The sequence below is a fragment of the Pangasianodon hypophthalmus genome, chromosome 11 (assembly GCF_027358585.1).
Source record: "Pangasianodon hypophthalmus isolate fPanHyp1 chromosome 11, fPanHyp1.pri, whole genome shotgun sequence".
In the NCBI taxonomy this organism is placed as follows: domain Eukaryota; kingdom Metazoa; phylum Chordata; class Actinopteri; order Siluriformes; family Pangasiidae; genus Pangasianodon; species Pangasianodon hypophthalmus.
The window spans coordinates 6,474,622-6,485,972 of NC_069720.1; the positions used below are offsets into that span (position 1 = coordinate 6,474,622).

Below are 11,351 nucleotides of genomic sequence, written 5' to 3' on the forward strand. Positions count from 1 at the left end.
TGTTATAGCTGGCAGAAGGACTCGAATTTTGCTCATGTTGAAAGAAAAGAATTTGAAACACACACACACACACACATTCCTGTCGGGCCTGGCCTGTGGACGCATCATTAGTGAACGAAGACAAACTGGAAAGCAGACACTGAGGCAGCGGCTAATCTGCTGCAATACAAAAGCTTTTTTGTCACAGTTTTAAAGCCAACAAGGGGATTAGCGGAGAACAAAGCGCCAGTGCCGGGACTTTCATTCCCAAATTACTGGAGGAGGAGGAAGTCAAAATCATACACACAGCTCGGAGAACAGCCACCAACAAATACAATCACCTCCATTTTTAAACCATGTTTAACATTTTTAAAACAGCATCCAGAAAAACATGAAAGAACTTTAAACTTTAAACCTCCCACAATGAATTAAACAGTTGGTAGACCTTTAATTGGACTACACCTTCTATTCAAATCCAAACACTTGTGTTAATAGAATATTCACCAGGGTGGAGCATTTGTCACGGCACGTTTTAAACCAAAAAAACTTCTCTGTGTTCATACTGGATGAGAAACACAAAAAAATCCAGAGCTCAGAACTAACACAAGAATAGATACAGAAGAAAGAGCAGGTGATGTTTTATGGAGGGGTGTAAAAAGATGGAGGGTGTAAAAAAGATAAAAGGTGTAAAAAGATGGAGGGTGTTAAAAAGATGGAGGGTATAAAAAAGATAAAAGGAGTAAAAAGATGGAGAGTGTTAAAAAGATGGAGGGTATAAAAAAAACCCCATCTGAAGAAAGATGGAGAGTGTAAAAAAGATAGAGGGGTAAAAAGATGGAGGGTGTAAAAAACATGGATAGGTGTAAAAAAAAAAAGATGGAGGTGTTTAAAAAAAGATAGAGGGTGTAAAAAAGATAAAAGGTGTAAAAAGATGGAGGATGTTAAAAAGATGGAGGGTATTAAAAAAAACCTCCATCTGAAAAAAAGATGGAGAGTGTAAAAAAGATAGAGGGGTGTAAAAAGATGGAAGGTGCAAAAAAACAGAAGGTGTAAAAAGATGGAGGGTGTAAAAACATGGATAGGTGTAAAAAAAGATGGAGGTGTTTAAAAAAGATAGAGAGTGTAAAAAAGATGGAGGGCATAAAATGATGGAGGGTGTTAAAATATGGATAGGCATAAAACAGATGGAGGTGTTTAAAAAAGATAGAGAGTGTAAAAAAGATGGAGGGCATAAAATGATGGAGGGTGTAAAAACATGGATAGGTGTAAAAAAGATGGAGGTGTTTAAAAAAGATGGACGGAGTAAAAAAGATGGAGGGGTATAAAAAAAAAAGGAGTGGAGTCAAGTGTGGGCACATAAATAAGACTTGAAGAGCATCTAAACTGTGGAGTGTTAGAGAGATTTTTAGGAAACAACAGAAGTGTAAAGCCAATAAATCCACTTTCACTGTATTAATAATGGATTGTATATAATAATGGAAATGGCTGAAATGGCTATAAAAAAAGCCACGTTTTTGGGTTTTTGGCTAAAAGAGATAACAGACCAAAACTTTTGAGGCCACAAATAATTCACATATAATTTTAATAGTATTATCTAATTTTGTCCTATTGAAAGTACTGGCTTTATCAATAATAAACTAATTTGTATTCACCAATTATTAAAAAATGTATTAGAGATAATAATAATCATATAAATTTAATAATGATTATATAATAAGTATATGTAATAATATTTTTGTAATACTATTTAATTATATTTCAATTTTACATTGAGGAAACGAAAGAAAGAAAGAAATGTAATAATAAAATATTATAATTATTAGATAATAAATACACATTTGGACATTGATAAAGTTACTGTTGTGTTAGCTGTGTACTATAGAACATTGGAGTTGAAATTACATAATGAATATGAGCTCGAAGTGCACACTTTCACCTTTAAACTTTTGCTCCCCCTTTTTTTATGGGACTAAAAGTACTCGGAGAATGAGCTGCTCAGCTGTGTCACGGCCAGGTGTGTGTTACTCCCTCATTATTTCACTTACAGGTAAACAGATAAAAGGTGTGGATTTAGCTAGTGCAGATATTCATTATAACCGCACTCTTGCTCATGCGATATTGCTTAATTAACACACACCTGGCCATGGAACAGCTGAGCAGCCGAGTGTCCAATGACTTTTGGTCCCTTAAAAGGGGCCACATATAAAAAGTGCTGGAATTCCTACACTGTTCACCGGATTTGGATCAATTTCATCAAATTAAAGCTGAAAGTCTGCACTTTGAGCTCATCATTTAATTTCAACTTTAAAATCCTGTAGTAGACAGCTAAAATAACCGTAATGTTAATTAATGTTAATGTAACTGTATATTTGGACATTAACATTACGGTTAATGTCCAAATATTCATGGACCTGTAACTGTATATTTAATAATATTGCATTTTAATCATATAAAATCTCACTCATGCTATACTGCAATTTGAACCATGACTGTTATCTCGTGGATACACATGCACGGACGTAAAATCCACAGAAATAATGCAAATAACCTTCCCCTATTTATACTTTGCAGTATTACGGAGTATAATGTTATAGATGTTTATATATATATATATATATATATATATATATATATATATATATATATATGCAAAAAATAATAACAGGACATGAGCCAGTTCATTGGCTGTGCTGTTCAAATACATTATGCATTAGGCTTTTTTCACTAAGAGCTATTAAAATAATAGAAAAAAAACATTCTGCACACAACCACAAGTGTGAGCTCTCATCTGGAACACGGGCTAATGAACTTTTCACCGCACACACACACACAAACACACACAAGAATCACAGCTATCTGCCAATATGAACTCCTACACAGCGAAACGAATAAAGTCAGCTTGTATAAATAAATCCGTGCATGTTTCTTGTGTGTTTCTATATTCAAACTTTATCATATCACAATACTTGGCGGTATTTCTATGATACACAATATGTATCATGATATATATTTCAGCTAACAAAAAGTTGGCAAAAACAGAAGTGCTGCATTAAAACTGTGAAAATAAAGAACCGTTAAACTGAGTTTAATGATACTTTTATTTAATGCCTACAAAAACTACATTCAGTAACACTGAAAAGGGGAAAAATAAAAAGACATAAAAAAATTAAAGATTAAGTAAAAAAATTATATCAAATCAACTGCTTCCATTCAGTTCCATTTATTTTGTAAATATAAAAAGTTATAAAAAGATATCATGACACCAATGATATCTCACAAAAGTGCATCGTGACATAATTTATCACAATATCAAAGCTGTATCATCTTATCATTCCTGATTTAACCTAAAACATCTTACATGGCTTTAAGCTAGTGTCCAGTAATGACACACTGCAACTTTTTATCAGTTTGAATGTAGTACCTGAATCATTCAGAGCAATGAATAAATATTATACCCCAGCACTGTTGAATTCTCCATTCTGATTAGTCAGATGTTGATTCATTTTCTATAGCAGCAGCTCTGAAAGTAGTGCAGTGTAGCTCTGACAGTAGTGCAGTGTAGCTCTGACAGTAGTATAGCAGCAGCTCTGACAGTAGTGCAGTGTAGCTCTGACAGTAGTATAGCAGCAGCTCTGACAGAAGTGCAGTGTAGCTCTGGCAGTAGTATAGCAGCAGCTCTGACAGTAGTGCAGTGTAGCTCTGACAGTAGTATAGCAGCAGCTCTGACAGTAGTGCAGTGTAGCTCTGATAGTAGTTCGGTGTAGCTCTGACAGTAGTGCAGTGTAGCTCTGACAGTAGTTCGGTGTAGCTCTGACAGTAGTTCGGTGTAGCTCTGACTGTAGTATAGCAGCAGCTCTGACAGTAGTGCAGTGTAGCTCTGATAGTAGTTCGGTGTAGCTCTGACAGAAGTGCAGTGTAGCTCTGACTGTAGTATAGCAGCAGCTCTGACAGTAGTGCAGTGTAGCTCTGACAGTAGTGCAGTGTAGCTCTGACAGTAGTATAGCAGCAGCTCTGACAGTAGTGCAGTGTAGCTCTGACAGTAGTATAGCAGCAGCTCTGACAGTAGTGCAGTGTAGCTCTGACAGTAGTGAAGTGTAGCTCTGACAGTAGTATAGCAGCAGCTCTGACAGTAGTGCAGTGTAGCTCTGATAGTAGTTCGGTGTAGCTCTGACAGTAGTGCAGTGTAGCTCTGACAGTAGTTCGGTGTAGCTCTGACAGTAGTGCAGTGTAGCTCTGACAGTAGTATAGCAGCAGCTCTGACAGTAGTGCAGTGTAGCTCTGACAGTAGTTCGGTGTAGCTCTGACAGTAGTGCAGTGTAGCTCTGACAGTAGTGCAGTGTAGCTCTGACTGTAGTATAGCAGCAGCTCTGAGAGTAGTGCAGTGTAGCTCTGACTGTAGTATAGCAGCAGCTCTGACAGTAGTGCAGTGTAGCTCTGACAGTAGTTCGGTGTAGCTCTGACAGTAGTGCAGTGTAGCTCTGACAGTAGCATAGCAGCAGCTCTGACAGTAGTGCAGTGTAGCTTTGACAGTAGTTCGGTGTAGCTCTGACAGTAGTATAGCAACAGCTCTGACAGCAGCATAGCAGCAGCTCTGACAGTAGTGCAGTGTAGCTCTGACTGTAGTATAGCAGCAGCTCTGACAGTAGTGCAGTGTAGCTCTGACAGTAGTTCGGTGTAGCTCTGACAGTAGTATAGCAGCAGCTCTGACAGTAGCATAGCAGCAGCTCTGACAGTAGTGCAGTGTAGCTCTGACTGTAGTATAGCAGCAGCTCTGACAGTAGTGCAGTGTAGCTCTGACTGTCGAAGGCAGCAGCTCTGACAGAAGTGCAGTATAGCTCTGACTGTCGAAGGCAGCAGCTCTGACAGAAGTGCAGTATAGCTCTGACAGTAGTGCAGTGTAGCTCTGACTGTAGTATAGCAGCAGCTCTGACAGTAGTACACTGTAGCTCTGACAGTAGTATAGCAGCAGCTCTGACAGTAGTACACTGTAGCTCTGGCAGTAGTATAGCAGCAGCTCTGACAGTAGTGTAGCAGCAGCTCTGACAGTAGTATACTATAGCTCTGGCAGTAGTATAGCAGCAGCTCTGACAGTAGTATACTGTAGCTCTGGCAGTAGTATAGCAGTAGCTCTGGCAGTAGTATAGCAGCAGCTCTGACAGTAGTATACTATAGCTCTGGCAGTAGTATAGCAGCAGCTCTGACAGTAGTATAGCAGCAGCTCTGACTGTAGTATAGCAGCAGCTCTGACAGAAGTGCAGTGTAGCTCTGACTGTAGTATAGCAGCAGCTCTGAGAGTAGTGCAGTGTAGCTCTGACTGTAGTATAGCAGCAGCTCTGACAGAAGTGCAGTGTAGCTCTGACAGTAGTGCAGTGTAGCTCTGACAGTAGTGCAGTGTAGCTCTGACTGTAGTATAGCAGCAGCTCTGACAGAAGTGCAGTGTAGCTCTGACAGTAGTGCAGTGTAGCTCTGACAGTAGTGCAGTGTAGCTCTGACAGTAGTGCAGTGTAGCTCTGACAGTAGTATAGCAGCAGCTCTGACAGTAGTGCAGTGTAGCTCTGACAGTAGTATAGCAGCAGCTCTGACAGTAGTGTAGCAGCAGCTCTGACAGTAGTACATTGTAGCTCTGGCAGTAGTATAGCAGCAGCTCTGACAGTAGTATAGCAGCAGCTCTGACAGTAGTATAGCAGCAGCTCTGACAGTAGTACACTGTAGCTCTGGCAGTAGTATAGCAGCAGCTCTGACAGTAGTATACTGTAGCTCTGGCAGTAGTATAGCAGCAGCTCTGACAGTAGTGTAGCAGTAGCTCTGGCAGTAGTATAGCAGCAGCTCTGACAGTAGTACACTGTAGCTCTGGCAGTAGTATAGCAGCAGCTCTGACAGTAGTATACTATAGCTCTGGCAGTAGTATAGCAGCAGCTCTGACAGTAGTATAGCAGCAGCTCTGACAGTAGTATAGCAGCAGCTCTGACAGTAGTACTGCAGCAGCTCTGAGAGTAGTACATTGTAGCTCTGACAGTAGTATACTGTAGCTCTGGCAGTAGTATAGCAGCAGCTCTGACAGTAGTACACTGTAGCTCTGAAAGTAGTATAGCAGCAGCTCTGACAGTAGTATACTGTAGCTCTGGCAGTAGTATAGCATCAGCTCTGACTGTAGTATAGCAGCAGCTCTGGCAGTAGTATAGCAGCAGCTCTGACTGTATTATAGCAGCAGCTCTGACAGTAGTATACTGTAGCTCTGGCAGTAGTATAGCAGCAGCTCTGACAGTAGTACTGCAGCAGCTCTGAGAGTAGTACATTGTAGCTCTGACAGTAGTATACTGTAGCTCTGGCAGTAGTATAGCAGCAGCTCTGACTGTAGTATAGCAGCAGCTCTGACAGTAGTATACTGTAGCTCTGGCAGTAGTATAGCAGCAGCTCTGACAGTAGTACTGCAGCAGCTCTGAGAGTAGTACATTGTAGCTCTGACAGTAGTATACTGTAGCTCTGGCAGTAGTATAGCAGCAGCTCTGACTGTAGTATAGCAGCAGCTCTGACAGTAGTACTGCAGCAGCTCTGAGAGTAGTACATTGTAGCTCTGACAGTAGTATAGCAGCAGCTCTGACAGTAGTACACTGTAGCTCTGACTGTAGTATAGCAGCAGCTCTGGCAGTAGTATAGCAGCAGCTCTGGCAGTAGTATAGCAGCAGCTCTGACAGTAGTATGGCAGCAGCTCTGACAGTAGTACACTGTAGCTCTGACAGTAGTATAGCAGCAGCTCTGGCAGTAGTATAGCAGCAGCTCTGGCAGTAGTATAGCAGCAGCTCTGGCAGTAGTATAGCAGCAGCTCTGGCAGTAGTGCAAACCACAAGTTTATATTAACATGTTATAATATCTTATCCTTTCTATACTAACGGCTTGTTCACAGGGAGTTGTACGACAGATGCTCCACATAGACCGATTAAAAACATGGCTAATCGTTGATGTGGTTAGGTTTTCTGTAACAAGATGTTTATTTAGCATTTACAGAAGGAGTCTCCGGTGTCAGTTCTTTGTCACAGTAATTTTAATTTGTCCACCATCTTCAGGACAGAGGAGTTTGTGCTTCTCTGTAACATGACACTCCAGGGCATGCTGTTATAGGAAAATAATCAATGTCAGGGAGTTAACACTAACTCCACTTCATCATTCCAACCTGTCATTGATTATTTTCTTATAACAGCATGACACTGAATGTTTTATTCCTTACATAAGCTTTAAGATTATTAACTGAATAATAAATACAGATTTTAAATAGTTACAAAGGTCCTTGAGAAAAAAAATGAATATCTGGAGTAACTTTTCAAAACTAATGTGCAGTCTAATCACAAAAACAACACAAATGTGACCTAATAATCACTCTACTATATCTCTAAAACATGTTCTGCTTAGAATTTCACCACCAAACTGTTTGTATTTACTCTTCTACATCCATTACTGTAATGACTTCTAATAGTGCTACCCAGTGTCACCCTTTTGAGTCAATGTTTCTTCCTCCTGTCATGGGTTTTCTCCTCATCCATGTCACCTCTGGCTTGCTCATTAGGGATCTATGTCTGTAAAACTGCTGTGTCTGAATGTCTACTGTTGTAAATAAAATTGAATATAATCAGCAGTAACAAACAAGTATTTCAGAATCTGCCCTTAAATGTGTTTGCTCTATTCAAACGGAATACAAAATAATAATAAGAATAATAATAATAATAATAATAATAATAATAATAATAGATGTCTACACCTGCACCCTGTTTATTGTTTTGGGAGTTAGTAATACCGCCTAAATGCACAATAGTGAATATCCAGTGTAATTATGTAATCCCATAATGCACTGTAGTAGGTATCTAAATTATACACCTTAGCAGGGGAGAGAATACCCATAATGCACTTTGCTGGTTCGAGGGAAGAGATGACACCGTATGTGTGAAAATTCTGACATTTTTCTCTTTCTTTCTTTCTTTCTGCTTACATTTTGTTACTGACATTACTGACCGTGTTTCTGTATTATTTCTGATATAGCTATTTACTGCACTACATACGATGCTGCCAATGATGCTGCCATTCTTTTTATATTCTTCCTATTGACATGTTGTCACAAATACACACTTTGGAAAAGGGTACTAAACTGTACATTTCCTTGTCGCTGACATGGTACACTTTTGTACCTTTTGTACCTTTAGTACAAAATCTTTTACCTAGAAGGATGCATGTAGTGTACGTGTAAAACTTTAAACTAAAAAGCAATTATATACATTAATTATTTTCTTTAAGGTATACTATATACACATTCTCAAGTACAAAATTACAAAAGTGAAGAACAGGAAAGGGCCCTTTTCAGTACCCTTGTTGTTGATGAAAGTGTAAATTCATATTTATATTTATTTATCTGTCCTCTGACACATGATGTGCTGCTGTGACACTTTAATTTCCCCATGAGTGATTAATCAGTCTTTATCTTAACTTATATCATGCATCTTATCATTTTAAACACTCTCTACAGCAGTCAACGCGAAACCACTTCAAATCTCGCGAGATTAACGCTCGCTATTTTTAAGTTTGGCGGATGTAATTACAGTGCGCTTATTTGATTATGTGACAGCGTGGAAATAAATGGACCAGGAATAATCCGATACTGTGCTATGAGAATGACTCTAGCTCAAGATGTAAAGACATAAAATGTGGAGTGAACTCAAACAACTCTTATTAAACGCTATTAAAGAAATACATGAAACGCGCATGCGCACAACCAGGTAGCGCCTGCTCTATAGGTTATAACGTTACATTATTATATAATATGTTGTATATTGTGTCATGTTAGAGCTCCTGGTGAAACTTTGAGGTGATTACTGAACAATTAGTCTCGGAGTTATGAAATGAAATGGACACTTAATAAAAAGGGGTCTTCTGTCAAAGTGTTTTACCGAGCAAAGGTTTCTGCGCATGCGCACTTCACTTTAAATTCATGCTTCTTCATGTTATTTTAATGCTGGAGGTGTAACACAGACAAAAACACAGAAAAACAATATTCTGCATGTAGTTTCATTTTCGGACAAGATCATTTACGCTATCAAAACACTGTCTGTACTTTTATGCTGGATTTTTTTTCTGATAAAGTCACAATAGCCTAATAAATCAGATAAAATCACCCAAAACCAGCCACTTGCGCTATTGTTTTACAAAGACCTAGGCTATGAATGTCTTCTGACAGGACAAATCGTTAGAACAAAATAAATAAAGGAACTTAAACAACTTAAAAGCTTTGCAGGTTTATGCAGAGGAAAGAAAGAAAGCGCCTCACCTTGTATGTGCTGGTTCACGACATTTTCCAGCCGGTCGAGTCGCTCTATAATCCGCAGAGTTTCGCCCTTCTTGTCGCCCTCCAACTTCCTGGCTGGGACAGGCACCGGCACTTTAATATACACACTGGCTATGTAGTTAGTGACCCATCCGACGTAGAGCAGACACACTATGTTGGTCATGCCGCTCAGTATCACACACGTCGACACCAAAGTTTTGGTTCTCCTGGTGCACGCCATGCCGACATGCCTGCGTGCAGCGCGAGCGCCTCAGCAGCCGGTGCGCCGCGGACCAGCGGAACCGCCTCCCTCTGCTTCTCCTTCTCCTTCTTCTTCTCCTTCTTCTTCCCTCCTCGCTTAATAAAGTACCATTCCTCAAGGTGACCTGCTTCTGTCTATCCGCATGCTTTTAATCTGAATGTTTTTTTTTTCTTTTACGAGTCTTTATTTATTTTTTTTCCCCCTTGTGTTTATTTTCTTTCGCTCCCTCACGCGGACGGCCGCTCTCCTCCTGTTCCGACATGTACGCGCGCGTCTTCCATCGCGAGCTCTCTCTCTCTCTCTCTCTCTCTCTCTCTCGCGAGCTCTCTCTCTCAGCAGTAGCGTCTCTATAGGAACGAGCAGGCAGGCAAGGCGTGCAGCGGTGCCGAGCCGCGCGCGCGCTCCATCCTCGCAACCAATCAGACGAGACAAATGAGTTGCCTTCAATTAGACAGCGAGCCAATGAGAATGAAGTGGGCGTGTCTAAGTGGCCAAAACACGGCAACCGGGAGATGCTGTAAATGAAAAAGAATAAATAAATAAATAAATAAATTAAATTTTTGTTTGTTTCTCGTTTCTGGGTTTGTTCTTTTCTCTTTTGCTTTAGCTGTTCTTCAGTAAAGTACATGAAATCTGTAATAAATACATATAATCCAGGTTAATATTAACATAATATTTTTACAATTTTAATATATAGGCTATTTGTGGAAACAACACATTTGTTACAAAGTTTCTGGAAAAATAGTAAACAGTTCTAAATTTTAAAAAATACACAGCTTAGTCATAACATTAAAACCACTGACAGGTGAAGTGAATAACATTGATTATCTCAGTACAATGGCACCTGCTATGGGGTGGGATATATTAGGCAGCAAGAGAACAGTCGGTTCTCAAAGTTGATGTGCTGGAAGCAGGAAAAATGGGCAAGTGTAAGGACCTGAGTGACTCTGACAAGAGCCGAATTGTGATGGCTAGACGACTGGGTCAGAGCATCTCCAAAACGGCAGGTCTTGTAGGATGTTCCCGGTATGCAGTGGTTAGTACCTACCAAAAGTGGTCCAAGGAAGGACAACTGGTGAACCGGAGACAGGGTCATGGGAGCCCAAGGCTCAGTGATGTGCGTGGGGAGTGAAGGCTAGCCCGTCTGGTCCGATCCCACAGAAGAGCTACTGTAGCACAAACTGCTGAAAGTTAATGCTGGCTATGATAGAAAGGTGTCAGAACACACAGTGCATCACAATTTTCTGTGTATGGGGCTGTGTAGCCACAGACTGGTCAGAGTGCTCATGCTGACCCCTGTCCACCGCCAAAAGCACCTACAATGGGCACGTCAGCATCAGACCTGGACCATGGAGCAATGGAAGAAGGCGGCCTGGTCTGATGAATCACGTTTTCTTTTACATCATGTGGAAGGCCGGGTGTGTGTGCATCTCTTACATGGGGAAAAGATGGCACCAGGATGCACTATGGGAAGAAGACCAGCTGGCGGAGGAAGTGTGATGCTCTGGGCAATGTTCTGCTGGGAAACCCTGGGTCCTGGCATTCATGTGGATGTTACTTTGACACATTCCACATACCTAAACACTGTAGCAGACCAAGTACACCCCTTCATGGCAACAGTATTCCCTAATGGCAGTGGCCTCTTTCAGCAGGATAACGCGCCCTGCCACACTGTAAAAATAGTTCAAGAATGGTATAAGGAACAAGACAAAGAGTTCAGGGTGTTGACTTGGCCTCCAAATTCCCCAGATCTCAATCTGATCAAGCATCTGTGGGATCTACAGGACAAATTTTCATTATTCC

The 11,351-nt window shown here is 40.5% G+C and overlaps 1 protein-coding gene across 1 annotated transcript in view; it reads right to left on the reverse strand.

Moving 5' to 3' along the window:
• The window catches only part of galnt18b (UDP-N-acetyl-alpha-D-galactosamine:polypeptide N-acetylgalactosaminyltransferase 18b), a 104,237-nt gene extending 94,358 nt beyond the window's left edge, over positions 1-9,879 (reverse strand). Inside the window, exon 1 of the mRNA XM_026930872.3 lies at positions 9,290-9,879. Within this exon, the coding sequence (XP_026786673.1) occupies positions 9,290-9,527 (238 nt within the window). The 5' untranslated portion in view covers positions 9,528-9,879. The remainder of the gene's footprint in view (positions 1-9,289) is intronic.
• Positions 9,880-11,351: the final 1,472 nt, after the last annotated feature.